The sequence below is a fragment of the Acanthaster planci genome, linkage group LG01 (genome assembly GCF_054643075.1).
Source record: "Acanthaster planci isolate LZ-2023a linkage group LG01, COTS_SCS, whole genome shotgun sequence".
Classification (NCBI taxonomy): domain Eukaryota; kingdom Metazoa; phylum Echinodermata; class Asteroidea; order Valvatida; family Acanthasteridae; genus Acanthaster; species Acanthaster planci.
The window spans coordinates 40,046,544-40,072,902 of record NC_141777.1 but is presented as its reverse complement, the minus strand read 5'-3'; the positions used below and the strand labels follow the sequence as shown (position 1 = coordinate 40,072,902).

The following is a 26,359-nucleotide window of genomic DNA, read 5'->3' as shown; positions in this document are numbered from 1 at the left end:
TGTAAAACTAACAATAGTAGAGGTGTCAGACTATAATTTTGTCACCGTGAACTAGTTGTTTCGACATCAGCAACTAAACCTATTGAAGTTTTCACAATTTCAAAAGTGCAAGTCTTGTCACGTATTTTTTCGACGTGGTATCCAGTGGAATGCTTTTATAAGAAGCTGTTTGTATAGTTGGAAGTTGAGGGGTCAGTGAGTGAGTACGCCCTGCTGTAACATTTCTACCGACCACGAATATGTAGGTACTTTGTAGGCCTAGCCCCACATAAAGGGCTGTAGTGGCTCTCTTTTGCAATCTGTCTCTTATCTGTCGCCACCACAGCCCTACTTCAAGGCATGTCTTAAATGCCTGAAATCCAAACTGCAGGATTGTCACAAACTTTAAATCCTAATATCTTCCGAAATGAGAATGACTCGACCATTTACTGACACTAGCGTATTCCTCAGTTTGGACTTTCATACGAGCACCCTAAAGCTTTCCAAAATCGTACATTTTCCGATGTATGGCGCCTTGAAAAACCCGGCCTGTAGTATTTCATTCTGACCACGGCGACGCCATTTTGAAAAACGAAGGCAGCGCTTCGTGCGTCGGATTTCAAAGCACCCGACAGGCATGACAGGCGCTCTGGTATATGTTGTACCATACAAAACTGGTTCCCCATCATACCTCGCATAACAGACGAACAAGAAACCAGTGAAATTAAATTTAAATAACATTGATATGCATGTCTGTACCATGCTCCACACACATGCTGTGGGTGTACTGTACACTAGCAAAGTGCTCACACAACTTATTACTAAGCAATACTGTGACAACATGAATTACGCATCTGCGGCACCTGTCGGGTGCCTTGACTTCTGCGCACTCCATTTGTTTGCACTGCACTTTCTGGTTCACAGTAATGTCACAATTCGGTACTCTATAAATTCCTCCATACTTGATGAAACTTGACAGTAGGTGGCAAAATTAGGGACCTGGCGACTGTACCGTTGCATCATGAACATTAGGCCTACTGTAAGTTAGGCTAGGCCCAGTTGTTAATGTACCGGTATATCTGTGTGTCGTGTGGAGCTTCAACGGGAACAGGTCAATTCGTACCTTCTTATACCTTGAACAACTCGTATCATCAACTCAACATAATTGCATCAACTTGTACCTGTACCTTTGCTGAGTTGTACCTTGGCTAACTCGTACCTCCGGTATAGACAACTCGTACCTTCAAGTACAAGAAAACTTGTACATACCTTGGTCCCAAGTACCTTGCATAGAGCTTATCAATGTTGCAGTCATTATGAACAATAATTTAGTTTCTCATTCACCTAATTTGCTGTTTTTGGCTACACTGCTGGAAGGCCAATATGCTTTGAAGTTGTTCTAGGCCTAGGCAGTGGGTGGTGCTTGTCAAGGTGGCCGTTGTTGCATGTACATGTAGTTCATGTCTTCCGCCGTTGCATTGAACGGCGCTTAATACAAAGTGTATAACGTAATGTCAGTTGTAATTTGTATTTCTGTCCTTTTGTTAATTTACATGTAATTAATTTTATTCTAATTAATTTAAATTTAATTTAATTTTACTTAACACTGTACTATGTTTTGGATAATAAACATATTCTTTGCTATGATACATTTGATGGAGTTATGTTATGTTTTCATTTATAGTGTACTTCCGAGTTTATAAAGTAATGTCAGCTGTAACTTGTATTTTTTATTAACTGATGTCCGAAAGTTGAACGGATGTAATGCTGCATTTACATTTGGGATAATGAACTCAGGCAATCACACCCCTAAGATATAAAAGAAATTAAGATTTCGAAATTAAAATTATAAACATCGGCAGACAGAAACTGTCATTGCTAACTATGGGTTTATGTAGTTAATTCCGGCTCACAGACTCCAGAAAATTCAATGTTGATCTCAATGTTTTGATCCAAACCTATTAAAAAAAAGAAGATTTAATTTAAATTTAAATCTTTACGATCTTTACTCCAAGATTGGACTCAAAACTAGAGTTTCCCACACCTATGGCGTTGCATTGAATGGTCGAGTTGTCCCGAGTTATGTTGGTAAAATGTCGCGTTGTTTGACATTCGTCACTTTAACCGATGGCGCGCACACACCCGTGGAAGGCTGATAATCATGCTGGTGCTCTGTATCTCTCCGGGAGATTTATAAAGGCATTTCCTTGATATGTTTGTCAATTCTGACCGTTAAACATATAAACAAGGAAAAGTGAGAAAGTTAACCCTTGACCACGGGAATTTCTTCCCAAAAGCCGACTCCAAGAATTCCAGCCTCGCTTGGCCACAAAGGCCACCTGCCAAACCACATATTCTCAGTTTATGACCCTGCATGCTCTGCACGCTTTGAATTACACAGTGAAAAGGCTGATTGTTCGGTGGCATGCGGCTCTACTCGCGCTTCCACATTCCCGTTGCCTCTTTTCAGAGTGGGGACTATTGTGAAGCTGGTGATTATGATGCAAAATCGTTCTTTTCATTTCTGGGCTATGCACAAAGACCAATTACCATATACACAAGAGCCAGGGTCTGCCTTCTTTCACCGTGTTCACTCGAGCGTGGGCCAAGAATAATAGCTGAAAAGCGGGCTGAGGATCTCGATTTTTATGGCGGCTCTATCCGCGCCGGCGCGATGGGGTTAAGTGAATTGTGAACCTGAGGATACAAGACGTCAAAACTCATTATACGAGTTGCCCAAGGTATGAGTTGACCAAGGTACTAGTCATCCAAGGTACATGTACGAGTCGTCCAAGGTACATTTACATGTACCGGTATGAGTCGCTTAAAGTACGAGTTGACTCGAAAGCGCTCCAGTAATGTTGCTTTAAACAACACGCATGACAGTCGTGACAGTATCATCATACTCATTACTAGTCACCAGGTCCCTAATTTCACCAAGTCAGATTGGTTTTCACAGTAAGTGGCAGGGACCTGGCGACTTTCCCGTCATGCACGTTACATCTGTGGTTACACAGTCTGTAGTAATGTGAAGTCCTCTTTTCAATCAAATTTTCTGGCAAGAACACCCATCATGGGGTAGTTCTGTACATGTATAGCTCTTGAAAACACTGTGACAGAGGTTTTGTGACCATGAGACCAAGTATTTTTTTAAAAATCAGACATTTTACTCACCAGTCTCTCATTTTCATCCAATCTATGATGGTTGCACAGTTCATGCCTTCGCATTTTTCACATTGCACATGCATCCGGCTGGCCAATGGCCAAACATGCTCTGCATTTCAGTTCAAACCATTTTTCAGTGGTGGGAGGATTGCATCGTGTTTTCATTGCGCAACCCACATGTACGCTGATACCATCAGGATGTGCGATATACGTACACTGCGCCAAGTATCTGCCAGATTACAAGATCTTAGAAATCCCACCACCTCCAGAATGGTTGAACTGAAATGCGGAGCAAGCTCTGCCATTGGCCAGCCCAATGCATGTGCCATGAGATAAACACTAACGGCACAAACTGTGCTATCATTGTCGGGAATGAGAGATTCCCAGGAACAAGGGATAGGTGAGTTAAATATCTGATTTTTCAAAAATAGGACATGTACATGTACTTCGTCTCATGGTCTGAAAAACACCATTACACCGTTTTCAAGAACTTTAGCATACCTATACATGTAGGTACAGTACATGTACATGTACCTCACTGGTGCTCTCACAGGAAAATTTGATTGAAAGCAGAGTCTGTGTTACTGGATCAACAACACAAAAACTGGATTCAAAACAGCGTGAGGATCCCATGTAAATCACCAAGTGACACAGAGTAGTGACTTAGAGTTCTATATGTACCGTATATATTGTGCCCATTTAGCAGTTGTAAGGTCTGTTTTAGGTGAAATCTGTAGATTTCGATTAGAGATACCTGTGCAAGAAATGTATTACTGGATTTATTAGTTCAGGAAACACACCAAAGATCCTACATATAGGACTCTATGACCGATATCAACCAAACAGTACCAGTTGTTAAAAAGGTGATGCACAGGTACATTACATGCAGAGTCCTTGTTATTTGCACAGGTTGAAACTTGACCCACATGTCTAGACACTTCGTGAAGTTTTATTTAATGTACAGTGTACCAAGTGACTGGTAATGTTAACCTCACTGAAGAGTGTAAAACGCAACCATGTATACTCTGTATATTTTCATGTGGGTCACTGCAGTTTGCTATAGGGTCATTCCATGAAGTTCGGGCACAGTGACGGCGTCCCTTGTTACATCAGTATAAACTTTTATTGCCATTTTCACATTACAACAGATTAAGTCATTATTATTCAGCAAAGATGAAGCACACCACTACAAGAACCTAGCAAGATTTAGAACAGTGTCAATGAAGAATCCACATGCAGGGAAAAAAGATGTTTATTTTCACTGATGTAACAAGGGACGCCGTCACAAACTGTGTCTGAACTTTGTGGAATGAGCCATATACATGTATACACTGTATGATGTACATGTACCAGCCATGACAGAAAATTTATTTTTGTTAGTACAGGGCCTTGACCGAGACACATCTGTAGAATGAGTCACATTCAGACAAAGATGAAAGCTCCTGAAGTAAATGGGGTTGAAGCGCAGTATGATGCAGCAGATTCAAATGATGAGGAATCTGATCATCTTCTGAAGAATTCATCGTCTCTCAGCAACACAGTGGTGGAAGAGATACCCTGTGACCGGTATGTAAGAGATCAGTAGTGCAGACTTCTCGACACGTAACCAGAGCCTGGCACAAAATTCTTTTGTTCGAGTGGCAGATTAACCAGATGTATGAACATGTACATGTGTAGACGTTGATTAAACTTAACTACGTATACACGTCCATGTACTTGTACACAGACAAGGAATAAAACTTGTACAGAATGGCCAGCGTGCTGAAGTTAGCATCTAAAAGTTAGGTATACAAATGTTACTGCAGATCCCTGTGTGTTATATACACAAATGATTTCTCTGTTGTAATGCCAGATGGGACGCATGAAAACATTTGCCCTCAATAGTTAAGCTAATTGCAGTATACATGTATATCAAGCAGTGTTCTCCATGAGGAGGTCTAGCAGGGCGGGCCACCCTGCCAAAAGTTTAGACCGCCCCGCTTAAGTTTTGCCGCCATGCCAAAATTCTCACTGCCCTGCTATTTTTTCTATTAGATTTTCCCTGTTCTCCATCATCTTCACAGTTTATGCAATGAAGTCTACCGCACTTTATGAAACGAACATGATGAGTTTACCGTCATTATTCAGCACAACAGAAAAGCACTTTAAACTGTTAGTGATCAAAGTAAGATTCAGTATACTGTATGAAAGCACAAAATTAGACTGATTCCAATCTCCCGGTCATAGCATTTTCATTTTGTAGCGTCAGGAATCAATACCTCAAATGCTTTTTTTTTCCTCGGAAAAAACAACCAATTTCCTACACGTAGTCTCTAATTTTTCCTAAAAACGATCACTTGGAAAAAAACTTGTTTTCTTTTGCTTCTAAAACTACTTCTTATGTGTTCTACATTATCAAACAAACTCAGGTGAAATGTAAGCTTCTTGTGCAAACGTTTTGTTTCAGAAAACATCTAGAAAAGAAAGTTTTTGCTAGCTTTCCATTTCCAACTTCAACTTTTTGAACGGTTTGTCAAAAATTTACCAAAAAATACAGGGTGATAGGTCATTCTATATGTGTGATTCCAAATACTTGTTTCTCACTTAACAGTTCTATAAACGTTTTCTTATAATGTATGTTTAATCGCATTGACTTTTGGATTTTTTTGGTAAATTGGCCAAAAACTAAACGCATATTTTTCCTAGTTGTGGATTACACCGTAAGTGCGCACACGTACAGAACATTACGAACTCAACTACACAGGCATAACAGAAATGTACATGTATGTGATGTAATGGGTTCGTCAACTGTGCAGCGTGGGGCATAGTTGCTGATTGCTTGCAGTACAGCTGAAATTTCGAGTCAAAACTTACAAAAGTTTCACTTGTTAATTCACTGAAATTGTTATTTATGAACTAATTTTCTCAAAATCAAGAAATTCTTAATTGGAAACTCAGCTTGCCACAGTGGCTGTGGCTGGCTTTGTATGAGAAAAATATCGTTGTTATTTGGAACTGGTTAAACTGACTCAGAACTAGAACTTGCCACTTCTGACAATCCCGTAAGTCCAGATTAAAAGCTTAGATTTTGGAAGTAATTTTGTAGTTTTTCCAGTACACGTGGTGGACGACTGTCGATATTTCACTGGAATTTTAGGGTTTTGTCACTGGAATCTGACCATGGAGAACTTTATTTTTGAGATCCGGAATTAGGGAAGTGACTGTTCTTTCACTCGCGCTACGCCCACGTATTTACATGTACATGTAATCCTGAACCATCAGCTCGATGGCGAGTTCCGACCAGCTAAAAAAGAAAATGCCCCAGAAAAAAATCAACTTTTGATGACCTCCCGATAACAATCTTGCCTTTATTTCAACATCAGCAAATTTAATTCAAGGAGTCTAAAAAAGTGCCCCGGAAATACCTCACATTGCACCACAGAGTATCTAGAATCCAACATTATAGTTTTAGGCTGTGGAGAACACTGATCAAGGCCCTTTACCATACATGTACATGTACACATGTACATTGTGAACAAAATTAAACGGAGCTTAGATCAAATTTTTGAGTATGAAAACTTTGTTCCAGTCAATATTTGCTTTGTAAAGATTCAGCGACAGTTGTTGTTGGTATCTTTTCACAGTTTCTTTTTTCTCTGGACAAGTGTCCATCTTTTTGAGATGTAAAATGCTCCAATGTCTACCAAGTACAGATATCATCAAATGTGAACGAGTATGTACATGTACAGTAACTTATTTCCTTAAATTTTTTCTTGTGTAACATGGTTAAAAGTGCTTCATGTGATGACACACATGTACACTGTACATGTACAGTACATGTACCTACATGTACATATATTAGTGTTTTGAGTCACATACATGTACATACACGTTTACAGTACGTGTCGTGTGGCCTGACAGATAGTAATTTACTACCTTGGGGTATGTACATGTACAGTACTTCCACATTTCATGTTTGAACTTTTCCAAACCAGTTTTTCAAGCCAATTTCCCTCGGAAAATTTACTTGTTTCCTGAAGGAGAGAATTTTCTGTGAGAATTTCAGTGTCATTTGAGGGCTTGTGCCGTATTCTAGATTTGGAATTAAAATTTAAATTACTCTAGTAGTAACATGACATGTACCGTTACACCGTATACAATGTACATGTATGTATATGTATGAATTTCATAATACAAAATAATGAATAATGCATAAATGTATTTAATAACAAAAATTTTCAGTCCTTTGTATTTCTCTCAAAACAGTTTTAAAGCAGTTGATTACTGCATTAATTACATTGTACATATACATGTAATTAAAAATAAGGAAAGGATTTGGGCAGTAATACTACCGCGAGTCGAGTATTTCCTTCCTTGTGTACATTCTGGATTTTAAGAATAATGTACATTTACTTGTAGCTGTTGTTATTTGAAAACCCAGCATAAATAACAAAATCAAAACAATAATAATAACACTAACAACAGAAGTACATGTACCTAATCCCGCAGAATTCATGAAGTATCGCTATTGTTGGTAGTATGAATTCCTATTTATATCCTATTTGTATTCCTATCTGTATATACATGTACATGTACTTTCAAGCACATTTTAGGATTCAGTAAAGAATAGGAGAATACCACTACGTACATTTACATGTACATCTCATAGAAGGCTCAAAGTACATGTAAGAGTTGAAATAATAGCGTAAGGCATATACTGGCATGTAGGTAATTTTTTTTTCATCCTTAATGGCTTATACACTCTCACAGTTGCATTCACTGAACACCTGCTGAAAGAAGTAACATAAACTACATGTAAAAGTGTACATGTACAATGTACATGTCCAGTTTGGTACTACCTCGTATGCTCCTGACTAATGCGAGGTCCCTGAACAACAAATTGGATGAATTTGAACTTCTTCTTGACACCCATAAGGCTGATTTTGCCACAGTCACAGAGACCTGGTTTAATGAAACTAGTTCTTATGCGGCCAAGATTTCTCATTTATGATGTTTTGCAAGAATCGTCCTGATAGACGAGGTGGAGGAGTTGCAATATATGCCAAGGACTACCTGACTGCACAACCTCAAATGGACCATACATGTGACTTTGAATTTTTGTGGGTGAAATTTCAGCAAAATATGACAGACGACCTGGAATCAATCTCTATGTTGGAGTCATTTACTATCCTCCAGGAGCAGGGTATCAGCAAGAACTGCTTGATCATGTTAGTTATGTTGTTGACCATATACAATATGTAGACACGTCTGCCATATTTATCATATGCGGAGATCTGAATGACCTGGACTGTGATCCCCTGGAGGTCAACCTACATGTAGGTTTGACACAGATTGTTTCATTCCATACAGGACAAGTAGCTACACTGGACAAGATCTTCACCAATTATCCTGCTTTGTTTGAGGAAATCAAGCGACTGGCCCCTTTGGGCACAAGCGACCAAATGTTGTTGTATTCTTACAACATCTGTTGCTGAATTTGCATGTGTAACAATAAAACTCTGCAGGTGCAACCATACAGAGATTTCTCTGCCATTGTGATGCTGGTTGATTGACTTTAATTGGGTTGATGCTTTAAGAGATTTGTCATCCTGTGATCAAGTTGGATATTTTATTAATCACTTCCTGCCGGGTGACCGTTTTCCAGTACATAGGCTTTATATGCAGAGCGGGGGGGGGGAGCCTGGAACTGGGACAAAAGAGTTGGGCCTTATAACAAAAGACCATGCTCAGTACAAAAGACTGAGCTGCTGGGCATTACCGAAATTTTTTCGCTCTCAATAGTGGAGAACATCCAGCCTTGTTTTGAAACAGTATACCATGGTTTGAGGCATTTAGAGCGAGCGGATTACCACCAGGGACAAAAGCTCTCCACCACCACAGCGATGAGCCACAAAGCATCCGCTGCACGCTAATCTTGCCCCAATTGAAAAGAGGTCAGCAGTGCACTGTGCGGGTTTTGGGAACAAAAGAATCTTACGTAACACCGCACAATCTGGGCTCTTTTTCCAAGGCTGCAGGCCTGGCTGAAATATTCTAAGTCAATGAAGGTTAACTGTCAGCTTTAGAGTAGTGCCCAAAGAAACCTTCATTTAGGTATACTAATGGTCATTAAATGAAATGATGACTTTTTGAAGAATTTCCCCGTATGGATCTCTTTCTCTTCTTCTTGCTTTTATATTCTTATTTTTATGTCTGGATTTTTTTTTTCAAGTAATGTTGTAATGTAAAGTTTAATTGATCTAATTGTTAATCGTAATGTAAATTTGAATTGTTTGGGCCTTTGGCCACCGTGACTCAAATTTAGTAAACCATAATAATAATAATAAATAATAAATTATGTGTACACTACCAAGGGACAAGTCCCACATATACATGTATATTGTACTTTTCTCAATTTTCCCTCGAGTTACAATATACCGGTACTGTACCTTAGGACCTTTGATTATTCAAAGCTTTGAAAGACCTGTCATTGGATTGTAAAGGTTCCGAGAGAATGTTTGATAATTGGACACCTCTGCCGGTGTACATATGTACACTAAACAATCGCATCCCGGTGTCATTTGATAGGGGGGATTAATTTGTTGGAAATAGGATGGACATGTACTGAGTCTGTATGTAAATTTGTTGTACCAGGTACATGTAGTTATGAAGCCATTGTTTTCTGGCCTTGACCAGTTGTAGGATATCACACAAAAGTTACTGGATGGCTGGAACTGATTAAATAAAGTTGAAGGACATGGCAGCCAATGCCAGAGCAGTGACATGCATATGACAGTACATATGCATGCACTGCTACACACTTCAGTACATGGCATATACATGTACATTGTAAAAGACCAACAAGGTGCAAAACATTTCTAACACTTTCCTGAGGATGAAAATTGATAGCTTTTTCCCAGTTCTGATGACTGTTGAATTCTTCTTTCACATTCAAGAAGAACCCAACAACAGTGTTAGACTTCAGTACAGGTCCAACTTTTTTTTTCCCAGCAGTGGGAGGAAGGACTGTTTGGGGAATAGACAGTTACATTTTTCAAAAAAATAATTTTCAATAAGATATTACAGTGTAGGCCTACCAGTTTGAAATTAGGCTGAAAAGTGGTCTAAACATACATGTACTCAAAATCATGACCAATTTAATTCTACAGTAAATTCGCCATTCAATTTTTTTATATGACAAGGTCACATTTTAGTATGTACCGGTACTCTCACAGTTTGAATATCATATGCATATGGTAGCAACAAAAGTAGAGCAGAAACACCATGAAGATTTGCTTTTGAGCTTTCATGTACTTTCAGGCATTTTGACTTACCACTTCTGCTTTTGGTTCCAGGGTTAAAATGATGGCAAAAGTGGTCAGAAAAATGACAGTAATCATTTAATACATGCACTCTTCCTGTAGATTTATGCAAACTATATCAGATGCCCTGTCATAATTACTAGCTGGTTTGCAAATGACAAGGTAAACGTGACTGTGTGTGTGCAGGCGTGGCATATACATGTACATGGTATAGTGTGGACCTCTGCACAAAAGAAGTCCACTTAATGTACATGTAGGGTGCAATGGCGTGTAGACTCGCACGCATCCACACAATGTTTTTCCCTCTCAGAAAAACAGTTTCAGAGGCATTGGTTGCAAAATGAACAGGAACAATCCAGGCAATCATCAAAAATCCAGCTAGGAGTTATCCTATTTGGAGAAAAAAAGGAACATTTTCCTCAAGTTTCCTTAACCAGAGGAGAATGTCCACAGTTTGTATGTAAAACAGGTATGTGTGCACCAAAAGATTTTAGTAAATTTTTTATTATGGCATATGTACCGTTTGTTATCACACTGCCAAAAATAATTTTCTTATACCAGAGAGCCATTATTGAAAAAAGAAAATTAATCTTGTTTAAAGAAAATGTTTAAGAAAATATGTTTTTTGTAAGAAAACATTTCTTGAAATACATGTATGAGCAATCAATATCACAAGAAAATTTTTCTTCTTTTAAGAAAATTATCAGCTTATGTCAGAAAGTAATTCTCGGAAAAAGGAATTAAATCTTGTTTGAAGAAAACAGTTAAGAAAGTAAAGTTTTGGCAAGAAAGTATTTTTTGAAATATTGAGCATGTAATACTACCAGTGTATGATTCCTTTTTTAAAAAAATTACATTTTGCTGTAATGCATCTTTTCTTCAAATTAGAAAATACATGTAAATCTTGATTCAAGAAAATCTTTTAAAAACCTTCAGTCAGAATAGAGAAAGAAAAATTCTGAGATAAGTCTTGAAAATGGAATGAAAATGATATGATACCAGTACCAATCATGTAGAAACTGATCCTTGCTGCTTCAAATTCTTCATTCTTAGTCTGTTTTTACTTGCAAGGCACATTAGGTCTATTTGTGGTTCTTCTGCTTGTTGATTTGATTTAATTTGATTTTGCTTCTCTGCTCATCATCTTTTGTTGCAGTTTCCAAGCTGTTTATCTTGTCTTCTTTGTGCTTGGAGTATGTTCAGTTCTGCCCTGGAATATGTTCATCACAGCTAACTTGGTATGTCTAGATTTGTTCTCAGCTATTTCCACTTGGTCATCCATACTTTCCTCAGATGTGTGACCTACACAATATGCTTTGTCTTGGGAATGTGCTCTGTTCTTCCCTGGAATATGTTCATTACAGCAGTTACGGTAAGAATACTGGTAGATGTATATCTGTATTGAAGATGTGCCTGGGATTTTGGTATCAGCGTTAAGAATGTACCCTAATTTTTTGTGTGTTTCAAATTGAAACAGAAAAGGCAAGGTTGTAAAGAAAGAAGAAAAAACCAAAAACAGACATTTGACAGAATCTCACATGTTGTATAGTATACCGGTACATAGTGTGGCATGATGTTGGTGCTGGGTACACGTTGTATTGTGCATAATACTGAATCAATGTAAGCCATTATACTACAATGTATGCAAGTCTTTTCATACCGGTACCTCTACAGCAAATGTATGGAATATTATACATGCTGGTAACATACAGTATACATTTACATTTCAAGTATGGTACAAGTTGAATATGTGCATACATACATGCACATGTACATGTAGGTCTTAAAAAGTTTGGCTGAAATTTAGAAATGTAGAGGTGTACATGTACATGTATGTATTACATGTATAACATTGTATAATAGAAGCTGGCAAAGTACAGTGTATTTAGCAGGTTGTACATGTATGTTCGCCATTGTTCAGGAAGGGATTTTAATGTCAGTTTGGATCCTACGTCTTCAAAGTTGATTAAAACAAACCAACTGAAAGTGGGAAAAGAGAAGGTGGATTTGGGGCATTGTTTCAGATGACGTCGTAGAGTTGTACTGCATGTACATGGAGCTCAAATTTTATTTGTGATTTTGTGTTCATAAGAATGCACATAAATTGTTGATTTGTTTTGTTACCGGTACATGTACCGGTATATGAGGCAATCACTTGGCAATTTTGTCAAATGATCAGTCTAATCTTGTAGAGTGTTCAAAATTACAGGTACATGTACTATATGTGCTTTTTTTTTAGTCATGTTTATGTGTATTTGGTTGTTTTTCAACAGTACTTTGACTACAAGTTTCATAATGTGTCAGGGAATGGCACAGGGCGTACTTCATTAGAGACAAGTTTTGAAAGTTACTTTTCTGTTGCTGCCATGGTTCCAAACCTCATCTTCCAGATGATTAATCTAGCTGTACAGCACAGGTAAGAATGGAATTATGGGTGTCCACTCCATTCGACACAAGTTAATGTACCTCTGTGGCTTATTAAAAATTCATAAATACCTGGGATAGTTTTTCTATTCTTCTTGGTTGAAACACATCATGTGACAGTGTATTAACATCGGATATTGCCCGCTGAGAAGTGATAATGCCCGCTGCGTAAATCATGTGCTGGTACATGGATACGAGACAGATTAATCAGGTCTGATTAGTCAGGAGGCGTGTACCACACATGCGCCAAGTTCACTGAAAGGGCTTCTGTTTGGCAACTGTTAAAAGGAATTTACCATAAAATGGAGGAGGCTGTTCGGGAAAATGAAATTAAAGTTTTAGAACAAAATTGTCGGAAATCCATCATATCTTGACTTCTTTTGACTCTCTGAATAAAAAGGTATTTATGAATGGGAATAAATGTTACTTGGCCAGCCTTAAACTAATGTTTAAGACCTTGTTCTAGAGAACGAAAGCTGATAATATGTGTCTGGGGCATAAGTCATGTCTATTCTCCTGATGAGTCGGTTTTAAACACACTTTTAAGACCAGCTGAACACATTTGAATTGCTTTTATATGAACAATCCAAGTACACATATAACTACATGTGCATGATGTATGTATACTTACATGTACATGTATAAGCATTCTTCAAGTTTGGTACAATCTGGTGCTGAAATGCTGTGGTATTGTAGCACTATATAACCATCATGCTTCTTCATAAAAATGAAATACCTTTTTCATATGTGTGTTCATGTACAGTATGTGTACAGTAATGCGGTGACAAGACCTTTGCCACTGCATTATTGTAGGAAAACATGGCTGTGTTCTGTATGGAAGTTTGTGTTTGACCTACTGTACCGGTACAGGTGTTTTTCATAAATGTACATGTACATGTACTTCTACTGGTTCACTTTAAACAAATAAGAAAATACTGTTATCCTTCTGTTTGAATGTACAAACTTCACTTGCCTTGATATTTTTCTTTTCAGAATCAGTCTTCAGATTCGAGTAATGGTCCCTTTGATTGGAATGCTGATCCTTTTCGTTTTGACAACAACTTTGGCAAAAGTAGACACAGATGAATGTAAGGCTAACCATTTTATCTTCAGTTTTTGTTATGATGGTGAATACCTTTCTTATTATGTAGTGAATAATTCATAACTACTTCCTTCACTTTTTACAGTGCATGCTGAGAAGTGGTGATGTTAATATGTTCAGTGATCTGTTGGGAAGATAAGTAGGGCTTGACCTTTACATTGACCATGAGTGGCTAATGCTCAGATACCCCACTGAAGTGGCCACAGTGCCCTCTGAGAAAAACTTGTGTCACAGTCAAGTTGGCTGGCATGTCCTTTGCCTACAGTAAAATCTGCTGTATGGGTCCTATGTTGCCATAGTTGGTGCTACACAAATTTGACCTGCAGGTTTGAAAGAGCACTGATACTGTTCATACATGTACCCCCTCACAACAATATATGGTTTGGTGGCACTGAAAACCAAAGTCTATAGGGTTCATTTGTGTAGTACATGCAATACACATGTTTTTTGGGAACTGGTCCAGAGCTCTCCAGCTGCTCATATGCACCTCTGCGCACAAATGTACATGTACCTTAGCAGGTGGATATAGGCACCCTAAAAAAAGACTTCAGGCATTGCATGCATGGCCATCTTGTTCATAAAAGAGTCAAGTTCAAGAATAAGTTTCTAATTTTCTTTTTTATGCACTATGATGTACTGGTACTGGTAGCAGTACATATCCAAACTGAGCATTATGCAAACAATCATGCAAAGGATCAAACTACCGGTACATATTCACTTAAAATTTGTTCAAGTCAAGCTGCAAAGCTGATATTTCTTTCTATGTACTGGTATACATTTTGGGGGATTCCTTCAGAAGAAAAATTCCCTGTCATTCCAGTCCAGGGAAGCAAGATTTTCTGTAACCACCTGTGGTGTACACACGATTGCCGGTCTACAGGGCTGTCTTCACACGCTGGGTAAATCCAGTACCCACTAAAAGGCTATGGATTGCTTCTTCACTAGGAAAAATTATATATTCTCCGTAACTTGCAAGTCATTGTAACAGTTCCAAATGAATTTAACAAATTATGGATACATAAAGAAGAGTCTTTAGTTTTAATTATGGGTTTATACCTGCATATTCATAACACTGGAATCCAAGTGACTGGATACTCAGTGTTGTCTAATAATAATGTCTAATAGTTTTTAATGATTTGACTTTTTAAAGAATGTGAAAACATAACTTTTTAACCCCTTCTCGACGGGAATTTCTTTCTGAAAGCTGACTCCAAGAATTCCAGCCTCACTTGGTCAAGAAGGCCACCTGCCAAACTGCAAATTCTTGGTTTGTGGCCCAGTGTGCTCTGCACGCTTTGAATTACACAGTGAAAGGTGGATTGTTAGGTGGCATGCGGCTCTTCTCAAGCTTCCACATTTCCGTTGCCTCTTTTCAAAGTGGGTACTATTGTGAAGCTGGTGATTATGATGCAAATTCGGTCTTTTCATTTCTGGGCTACACACAAAGACCAATTACCATATACACAAGAGCCAGGGTCTGCCTTCTTACACCATGTTCGCTCGAGCGTGGGCCGAGAAAAATAGCTGGAAAGCGGGCTGAGGATCTCAATTTTTACAGTGTGTTTTAACGGCGTGAAGGGGTTAAAGACACGTGTTCGATCGATCCTGTACTGTGTGCACTGTGCATGCCTGTATAAAATGTGCATGTACATGTAACAATCCTACCTTTAATGCACAAAATTAAAATTGGTCTTTTTGCCTTTCCACTTGGCCGTAATGCCCTACAATCTTTGTGTCGTTAACAGGTTTACATGTACGTGTATGGTGTTGGTCTAGGCCTGGATAAGGAAATGAAGAAAATAAGAAGGCATTGCTTTGTAGTTTCACTGTCACCATTTATTTCCTGTAATTTTTATTTATTTTCTCAAGGGCAAATTTGGTTTTTTGCTGTCTGCATGTGTAGCGTCATTCTCATAAATGGTAAGTCTTTTATACAAAATGGTAAACAAAGCAGCACCGATTTTCACCAAATTTATTAAAAGGGATACATGTATCTTCACTTATGCCACATTTTATTACTTCATTTGTACCACAAATAATGGCACATTTTACAAAAATTACACACTTTGAAGACCTGTGACTAGAGCAGCAACTTACAATAACTTAAGCTGTCATTTTAGGTAGTGTAAGTGGCACTGAATAAATTGACAATGAACAGTTTATCTCCATTTAACCCTAACCCTCCTCGACCCTCCAAAACTCCCTGATTGGTTTTGTATTTTGGAGGATTGAGGAAGAATGGCAAAATAGTGTGGCTGATTGTGAAGCATTCATCGTGTATAGGTTGTGGGTTAGACCTTGTGTTGTTTATGCTCAGCCATGCATAAATTCATGTCTAGAGTATACAGTGAACATAAAATTATCCATACTGCTCCAGGATACCATTTGCAATGCCTCAACACAATGACAGGAATTGCTGGAGGATTTTTGAATGATTGAGGCAATGGGCACACCTCAAAGGAGCATATTCCAAAAATACATCTATTGGAAGATTTAGAAAATTGATGTAGAGTCCAATTTTTTGCATGAATTTTGAATGATTGAGGAGAGTGCCCGGCAGAAAGGCCTAGGGGGTAAGGGTTAAAGGATCCATGCAATGGAATTTTTTTAGACTCGCTTCTGTTGCATCATTATATTTTTCTTTAATGTACGTGTAGTGAAAAGTGCACTCTTTTTAACATTCAAAATTGTCCAAGCTTTTTCAGACAAGCAAGAGCTCAGTTGCTGTAAATGAGGGAAGACGTTGTTCAGTTTTGACTTCATTTCATTTTGAAAGTTTTGTACATGAATACCTGATGTAGAAGACCACTTTCTAGTTACATGTACATGGAAACAACATTGTATAGCCCATTACAAACCTCTCTCTGCCATGTTGGACACAGTACATGTACCTAAATGTACACCTACCCATTAATCATAGTTCCAAGACCTTCACATTCCTCCTTTCAGCCGAATTGGATTAATTTAAAGTACAGAGGGTGCTATAATTATTCGTATCTGGCTTTAAGTGAAGGTGTCAGACATTTTGTTTGACAGTGCTTATGTTTTTTATTATATATTTCCTCAGACTTTCAGGGGAGCCAATCAGCAGCTTTGTTTGAGCCTTACATTAAATTATCCATGTTAATTCATGACATCACTCAACGGAGAATTGACCACAAAAATGGCATCCCAATCTCAAAGTCTGAAAATTTCCATGTAAAATGCCACCTTTAGCTGTGCCTATAAGATATGCCGATAGATCACTTCCAAAACAAATTTATAACAGTGCTAAAGGGAGTGGAGATATTATCATTAGTCATGCTGTGGGCGACACGACAAAATATGAAAATGGCTCCAATTTTCAGTTATCTGCATTCGCGTCAAGTTCTTAGCATCTGAGTAAACTATGTTAACTGCTTCAGATTGAAAATGTTGTGCTTGAACATGAAGTATGTTGAAGGTCATTTAAACATACACCACAGTCTGTTGCCTCCCCAGATCATACAAAATTTCCAAGACTTTCCTGTGACCTTCGTCTGGAGATTGCGCCCTCTAACAGTGATGGTTCTTCATCACTCACAGATTAAACAACATGTACTCAGAGGTCTTGGAACCAAGACTAACCTACATTGTACACCCAGACATACATATAAACAGAACACTGTGAATTACCCTTACCTTCATGTACCTGTCACTGGAAGGGAAAGTGTCGTCATTTCACACGAAGTTGATCTATGCATGGACCGTTATGCCTATAGTGATAATTTGTTATATTCCCTAAGTTCAGTAGCTTTTTTGTTGTCTCCTGTGTTTAACGTTCACAGTATGTGGAGCTGTTTACCAAGGCAGTGTGTTTGGTTTAGCTGGTATACTTCCCAGACGCTACATGCAGGCAATCATGTCAGGCCAGGGTATGGGTGGTATTTTGCCTTCCCTACTCAGCATCGTTTCCATTGCTGGTAAGACTTGCAGTAAGAGGCACCAGAATGTGTTACACATATTTTCGCTTATTGTCAATAGATATCAGTCAGCATGGTCAGCGCAAGCAATTGTTGTACTCTTTGAGGGAGCACCATCAAATATGGTACGTTTGTTTTTCAACAACAAAGGGTCTGAAGTGGGACATACCTTAACTGCATATTTAATAGCTTTGTGTGACACATAATGGGTTCATCAACTGTGGTGAAGGTGATAGTATCATTGGTACGTGTAGCTCATTGTGCTGCTGAAACAGATTTAAAGGTAAGTCAAAACGTACACTTTTTTTTCAATTTACTGGTACTTACATTCTGATACAGGAACTAATTTCCTGTGAATTAGGAAATTATTTATTAGAAATCTTCTTGTTATGATGGATGCGGCTTAAAATGGATTTTTCACAGACAGTGTAGTTATATGTACTTTGTATGCATGAAGAAGTTTTTAACGTGATCCAGAACTGGTTAAGCAATTTGGAAACTAGAAAACATGTCGTTATCACTTTCATTGATCTTGTGAGTCCAATTAAAAGCATGAATTTTGGAAACAAATGTAATATTATAGTACAAGGTACAGTAACTGACAACATTTTAATGGGATTTTAGGATTTTAGCAATCCAGAAGTAAAAACAGACTTAACTCAGTATTTCAAGCTTGAAGCAGTTGGACAGGAAAATGTTTTTGTAGAAATTGCACATTGGTAAATTGAGAACAGTTAATACAAAGTCCTTTAGGCATGAAAAATAAATTTCAGAACCCTTTGAATTCAAAATCCAGATATTTTAATACACCTTTGTCCCAAATGGTAGAGTTGGGCTTATGCCTACTAGTACCGCTGGGGGATTATCTTGATTAATCGATTAATCGTGATTAGTTCCTCCTACTCGTTTCACTACTCATGGATTTGCAACTAATCGATTAATCGCGCCAGCACGATTACATGTAGTAACTCTAGAAAAATGTGAGTAGTGATTGTTATGGAGTACCGATTAAGTTACACACACTACCAGACTCTGCATGATCATGATCCAGGGCACACCTGCTTTATTTCGGCAGTCTCCACTGACAGACTTGTGGTCGACTTTTAGCCTTTCCTACTGTTAACCTTAGTCCAAAAATGTAGCAAGAGTTGCCAATTGCCAACTGCAAGTATCCAAGGCTTCTGTGTCATGTTGAAAGGAAGTAAACTACTTGTAGTTCATGGGTTCATAAATTCATTCCGAACAATCTGAATGTTTCAAATTACGCACAGATCCATTTTTTGATGCTAGTTATTTTGTGTCTTGGAGTTTTGAACTTTGTGAGTGAAACAAGTAAATGTAGAACAGCCTTACTGCCCCATCCACAAAAATTGGAAGTTTCTCTGTTTCATAATTTTTTCCACACTAAGTGAAGGGTTTGTAGAATAACTAGCTTGGTGGGTCCAATGAGTAATGCCTGAACCGTCATACTTCATGTTCATGAAACAATTTTTCTCTGTGTGAAATTCTGAGTCCAGTATTTTTTACCTTATTTTGTATAATTTATAATTATTGCTTCATTCTATCCACCATAATGCGATTGAACTCAAAACACTTGTGAAAAAAAACACACTTTACACAAATGAGAATTTCCCAAGGTAATGGTCGAATGTGATCACTTACTGCACTGGCAGACCTCAATAGTTCAGACAGAATGCCCTTTCAGACATACGGGCACCGGAACCCAACCACAGTGGGACGGCACTGTATGCACTGTGCAGCCCCAGTCTTTGAAAGTGTGCCAGATGGCGGCCAAGTTTATCAGTGTAAAAATGACGTCCGCGAGACCGTGGCTGCAATCATTGGCCAGTAATCCGTCCATCGGATTGTGATGAATTATTCATATTGCCTCACATGCTCAAAGAATGAATGAAGGCTGAACAATGTCTGTGGGCTATGCCATTGAGAAGTTTAGGGAGGTTATTTAGAACTTCATAATGTGAGAAAGTGGAATAAAAGTAACTGAGTAATCAGATTATTTCCCATGTTTAAAGGCAAGAACTATTCTATTCAAACAGTTTCAAACAAGCTAACAGCTTTTTTACTTTGAAATTGAAGGAATCTGTAATCTGTATTTGAGCCTCCACAACAAAGATTTATTAAAATTGTCCTAAACACGTTCAGAATGGAATCAGCAGCCAGACATCCTGTTTTTGGCGGACTATGTAGTTTTCCAATACTTGACTGCAGCTCCGTCACAGGCCTCAAATGTTTTTTTTTTACCTGACTTTGAAGTTGTTAACTCGATAGTGAGTCTGACAGTGCTACAAAATATCAAATTTGATGCAAAAGAGCCAAACATTACAGTACTTCAAATTAATTAAAATGCTTCAGGCCTACAATTAGTATAATTAGACAACCCTACCAGTTTACACCTCAGCCTGCAAAAGTTATAGTTCACTAATGTCACTGGCAGCTTACACATGAATTTTTCACAAGCTGCTTTCTGTTTGAATATTCATTGACAGCAACCAGTGATCCAGAGGAAAGTGGTTTTATCTACTTCTTGTGTTCAGTGGTCTGCATCTTGATAACAATTACTGCTTTCCTTGTTCTACCAAAAATCAAATATGCAGCCCACTACCTCAATAAACATGGTATGTACCCTAAAGATTATAGATCAGTCATTAGACATTTGCATATGGCTTTGATTTAATATTGTAAGTGAAAAGCTTTTGATGAAGGATGGAACTTAGAATATTTCATGCAACAGATGAATTGGAATTACCTTTTTAAGTGGAAGATGTTCATGTATAAGCTGTTGTTGTGTATTCATAGACATGTTGGTATGTGAAGAGATGAATGACACAGATGGGCAAGCACAGTGAGCTTTACTCGACAGCTTTGTATACATGTATTCAGATTACTGCACAAATATTATTGGCCCTAAGTGTATTTTTTCTCCTGTGGACTACTTTAAATTCTTTGACCTTTCAGTTTGTGAGAATTAGTATTTTAAAAGTGTACGTGTATCCGGTCAACACGTGTAAATTAGTTTTTCGTATTTTTTTATCATGTGTGTGTAGCTGAAATGACTAAAGTCAAGAAATCACGTGAGTTGGAAAGCACAGAAAGTTTTGAGAAGGTTAAACATCATCAAAAACCCCCGTTTGCAGAAATCTTTTGGAAAGTAAGTGTGAATCTCATGAATTTTCTGTCAGTAATTATTTAGGAACAGGATTTTTGTCACTTGAGGGTGTGGTATGTGTACATGTAGCTGTGCTTAGAAGGCCACTCACATATGTACACATCAACTCCTTGGTTTGATGATTTTTATGGCATTCAGAATGTTATTGGTTTAATAGTCTGTCTTTTTGGTATTCTCAGATCAAAGTGCCTGCTGTGATGGTTTTGGTAGTGTTTGCAGTAACATTAGGATTGTTTCCGGGAACCTTGTCTTCTGTCAAGGCTGTCAATACAAACAACAAAAAATGGGCACGTGAGTATTACATATTCGTGACACAAACTCAGAGCAAATTTACCAGTTTGAATTGTTTTTGTTTTACTGTGGCATTCATGATCAGCAAATCAGGGTGATATTTGAATGTTAAACAATTATTTTAATAATTTTAAAACAATTAAGACCAGCACACATACCAGTTCAACCCATCAGCTGTCCCTGTCTACATGTACGTGCATACAGCTGGCTGAATGTTGTTGACGCATCATCTGAAGTAGCTACACCTCTCAATAAAATTGAATGTGTAATATGTCAACATGTTCTCCATAATGTATATTATAGTCATTACACCAGAAAGATTTGAGGTATAAATTGTATCACCATTTCAAATCCCCTTTGCCGTTTTATTGCAGATGAATATTTTAGTCCCGTTGCATGTTTCCTTGTCTTCAACACCATGGATTTCACAGGAAGATCACTGGCAGTCATTGAGTGGGTAGGTAAAATGAAGGAATTATTGAAATGAACATGGTGAAGTGTAATGAGTATACTGCATACACTATCTAGTCAGTGGATCAGTGCTTATGACATGCCAACCAGGCAGGAAGTATTGTGCCAAATTCAGCTGAATAGACCCATTTAACTTGTAAACACCTCTCACCTGTTTGACATTTACTCTCTTTAGCCAAAGCCCAACCACATGCCTGTCATCAGCATTCTGGTTCTACTCCGTTTTGCATTCTTTCCACTCTTTGCCTTCTGTAACCTCCAAAATGACAACGCCCCATCTAGAGTGTTCTTCAGCAATGATGCCTATTTCATCGTCTTCAATGTCCTCTTTGGACTGACAAATGGTTATTTAGGCAGCTTACTCATGATTTATGGACCAAAGTAAGTTCATTGTCCGTTTTTCGATCTTGTTATTGTAAAATTTTCATATTACAAAAATTGTATTTTTATATGTAGTGTTATATTTGTATTTTTTTACAAAAATTTGTGGCATTATGCATGCCACAAAGCTGTCAATCACTGACACCAGTTTTTCTTTCTTTTTGAGAGTGGGCATTATCATCGTTTTTCGATGAATGTCCACAAGCATAACCACATTGTATTTTGTTTTACATTGTGTATAGTTAATGATGCACCACATTCTGCTGGTCTTCCTTGTGTCATTTTTCAAGTTGATATACTGACAGTTTTTTGTAATAGAAACTTTCCAGTGGCCTTTCCATGCCTCCCAGAAGTTCATACTTTTATAATCAGATCAGTTTTGTTACTATCGTATTTCAACTTAGGTACAGCACTCAGCACTTGGTTGAAACAAATTTGTATATCATAGAGTCAGTAATCATGACACAAGATTTCTCAGCTGTTGTAATGTAAATCACCTTTTCAGGTTAATGGTAACAAAGTATAACTCAAGTGAAACTCAACCTTAGTCATGAAGTTCAGTCTTACAGTACTGAAGTTGAATGTTTTCAAACGTCTTTTTTTTCTTCAAACATAGGTTTGTCGATGTCAAATGGAGTGAAACTGCTGGTGTGATGATGTCTCTCTTCCTTGGCACTGGATTAGCTATTGGTTCTGTTATCTCTGTATTGTTCCTGAAAATTGTTTAGGCATGTTTTACAGAAGGGGCATATTCAGTCTTAATGCCTGAAAAAGGAGGTGTGGCAGGACCAATAAAAGTGGTGTATTTTTATTTTTGCATCTCCTGATAGTGCCATGCTAGAGCAATATTTTTCTCTCAGTTTTCACAATAAGAGAAATCTAACAAGCTCTTAACCTTCCTGTTCATAAATCTTGAGTTCCCAAGATTACTAACTACTGATAAAATTCTATTTTCATCCTGATTTTCTAATTTTTTTGAAGTGCACAATGAACTCTTTTACAATGCACAAAAGAAGAAAATAATTTAGTAATAATAGAAGTTTTGTACATGAGGTAGTAATGATTTATCAAAATTTATCAACTTCAAAGAAATTCTTATATGCTAAGTTGGGGTTTTCTAAGATTTGTTCAAGTGCACCTTGTTAGGAAACACTTCATTGAATTTGTACTCAATTTCTGAATGCCTCCATTTTTTTGAGTTTTGACTAAATTTCATGACCGTGAAATTACTCACAAGTTGTTTGGCAACACTGTGTGATAAAAGTCAAAGGAAAGTGAGCTGCATGAGGTGACTTCACTCTTTGGCATGACACTCTAGGTTTTTATTAATAAAGATGGACATTGTGGCCATTAAAACAAAATTGAACAGAAACAAGTGTTTGAATTGAGCGTTGATTAGTTTGCATACATGTACACGTACTTCTAGTGCTTTTTAGTGTTCTAGTGATTACAGAAGAGCCAGATTACAGAAGAAGATTGCTACAAATGCTACTTTGAGAAAGAATTGTTCAAAGTCACAATGAAAATTTGTGACTTCAACATAACCAGAGTACTGTGTTATCACATTGACCTAGTTTCGTAATTTACATGTCAATAAATTTCATTATGTCTTTCAAAGGACATTTACATCTAGTAGAATCCACTCAAGACAGAGCATGTACACTGTACAGTGCATGCAACGATTCTAGAATATTTCAGTATTGTATTTTGATGTAGACTTGTATGGATGCATATGTGTGCAGTGGGGGAGGGGCTTCAAGGTTTTCAATTTTTTTAAACTTTAAAACAAAGATTCACTATACACCTACAGGTTGAATTACTAGCTCTAATATAATGGTATATCCTAGTCCCCTTTGGCACAGTGGGGAAGGGGAGGGGGCCTTGAGCATCATGACTTACATGTAATTTAGAGGGTTAGTTATAGTATGAGAACCCACCCCACTGTCACCCCTCACAAAAAGTCCTGGTTGCACCACTGCAGGTGTGCATATTTTTCATTATTTTTCATATTAAAACGTACATGTATGTAAATTTTTCAAGCATAATACATGTATATGCCTGATGTTTGTAGGGAAAACCAATATATTTTTGGTACACAATAATTGATATTTAGCATTTACATACCGGTAGTGTGTCTAACTGAAGTCTCGCCCAACTGATCACATGATAACAAGTATGTTCACTGGTTAAGTCAGGTATCTGATCATTTAAAAACGATTTACATAACAATGAGATGGGTAGCAACATATTTGCTTGGGATTTTGTATGAGAGGAATGTTTGACAATCATGTTGAATGATGACCTCATTTTGTTTGTCCTCAAACCTGCAAATATCTAAAAGAACCTAAAACAGCATCACAGAGTTACTCAGTGTACAAGGGGACAGCTTGAATAAAGAATGCTCCCTATGACACTAACAAATGCATCTTTTCCAAGTGAAACTGCCATTTCTCCTCTGCTTAGACATGCTTAAAGACTTCAGATGGACAGTCAACATTTGTGCAGAAAGCCATGGGAGATTTCACTAAAGGAAAACAATATGGTTGTAATGTTGTGGAGCAGCTTCACAAATTTGATTGTAGCATGTTTTTTCCTTGATGTCACAAAGAGTAGAGAACTAACTACATTGGTGAGGGGCAGATTTGTATTTCCCCCAAAAAGAAGTAGTAATTACAGATGGGGAATATGTTGAGATCTACAGCTTGTAACGAAACGTCTATGCTGTACATGTATTGTAAGGAAAGAAGTATGGTACATTTACTGCTGTGTTTGTATAAATTTAAGAAATCTGCAATACAGTGAGGGAATTAGTCGTTTTACTAATTTAGGATATTTTGTTTCCATTGGGGGGATATTCCTTAAGGGTATTCAAGTGTTTTTCACATTGGCTTGATATATTTAAAAATATGTACACTTTGCTTAATTAAACTGATATGGTGGCAAGTGTGTCTGTTAAAAGGCTTTTTAGTTTTCCAAATCATATTCGCTTGTACTATTCAATATTTACATATACTGGTACTTAGTGTTTCAAAAGGTAGATGCCTATCAGTGATGGTTAATGAGTAAATCTCAAAGATCTAGATTACCAAGACAGCCTAGCATGACACAAAGTTGTCACATTCTGACTCTGTTTATGCTTCAGTTAGTATTCCTGGGTTCCTTGTAAATTGTTCTGTTTGATTATACATATTTTTCATTGTATTAGAAGCATCAGCATCACTTACACATTCAGAAATTTTGTCTATGAAAAGAAATATTGTCCTTCTCCTTTCTTGTTGGCTTTCTGCCGTTTCGTTTAATAGGGCTGTTACACGTACAGTTCTTAACTTTGCATTGCACTTGTATGCACTTTGCTCTTGACCAAAAAGAGCTCCCACACAATTCTTGTGCATATCATGCAGTGCTCTGAATAATTCATGCCATGTGATCTCTATGCAACAATTAGATGACGGGGCTTATTTAGGTGTTGTGCAATAGTGAATAACCCAAAGAAGCTCAACTCTGAAATGACTCCATATATTTTGTGCTGGGATACACTCATCTGTGATTGTTTTTTTATCTTGAGAAATTTTTATCTGTGAAATTCAGAAACATTAAACCCCCTCCAGCCCTTGAAAAAACTATTGATATTACACATTGTTTGAGATATTGCTTCTTAAAATGTACATTTGTTAACTTGCCAAGGTGGGATGTAGCTCTAGTGATTTTTGGCTGATGGAATATGAACTGAAATATTGTCAATTCTTTGTAAAGATTCCACATGGAGATAGCAAATTTATCAATCTTGACATACTTTCTCATTGTTGAAATACATTCTTGTTTGATTATTTCCAAACACATGACTGTAGTGGCCTTTATGATGTACATTGTTTTTTTCTTACTTTTTGAAGTACTTATAAATACTGAGGGTTTATTTGTCTTCTGTTTTGACAGTAAAGCTGCTCTATGTCTCAGTAAAATTTACAACAGAATGGAATCAAAATGAAATGCTGACGTCATGAAGTTTGCATTGGGTCTGTCATAAATGTGAGGGATGTATCTAGGAAGAACCTGAAAAGGTTTGGAATAAAGAACGGGTTAAATTAATAATGTTCCCATACCTCATTTACCTCAATTT

At 37.5% G+C, this 26,359-nt stretch overlaps 1 protein-coding gene across 7 annotated transcripts; it reads left to right on the top strand.

Moving 5' to 3' along the window:
* Positions 1–26,331, top strand: LOC110980533 (equilibrative nucleoside transporter 1-like). 7 transcript variants are annotated; one of them, XM_022237319.2, is made up of 13 exons: positions 1–241; positions 4,530–4,710; positions 11,739–11,817; positions 12,719–12,861; positions 13,863–13,957; positions 15,841–15,891; positions 17,778–17,912; positions 20,420–20,548; positions 20,978–21,081; positions 21,279–21,390; positions 21,765–21,847; positions 22,037–22,242; positions 22,859–26,331. In XM_022237319.2, the coding sequence occupies exons 2-13, from the start codon at positions 4,556–4,558 to the stop codon at positions 22,968–22,970; spliced, it is 1,404 nt and encodes a 467-aa protein (XP_022093011.1). In that variant the 5' UTR covers positions 1–241; positions 4,530–4,555; the 3' UTR covers positions 22,971–26,331. The 7 variants fall into 7 exon arrangements, with proteins under 7 accessions (XP_022093011.1, XP_022093009.1, XP_022093008.1 ...); XM_022237317.2 differs by lacking the exon at positions 11,739–11,817 and adding an exon at positions 11,602–11,683 and having other exon boundaries at positions 3–199; XM_022237316.2 differs by lacking the exon at positions 11,739–11,817 and adding an exon at positions 11,602–11,683 and having other exon boundaries at positions 3–199; positions 4,525–4,710.
* Positions 26,332–26,359: the final 28 nt, after the last annotated feature.

What these genes read in the sequence shown, in the direction of transcription:
- LOC110980533 (XM_022237317.2), top strand. Translation starts at nt 4,556, where the DNA reads ATGAGTCACATTCAGACAAAGATGAAAGCTCCTGAAGTAAATGGGGTT. An exon ending in AATCTAGCTGTACAGCACAG is followed by an intron (nt 12,862 to 13,862) that starts GTAAGAATGGAA and finishes TTTTCTTTTCAG; the next exon opens with AATCAGTCTTCAGATTCGAG. An exon ending in CACTGGCAGTCATTGAGTGG is followed by an intron (nt 21,848 to 22,036) that starts GTAGGTAAAATG and finishes TACTCTCTTTAG; the next exon opens with CCAAAGCCCAACCACATGCC.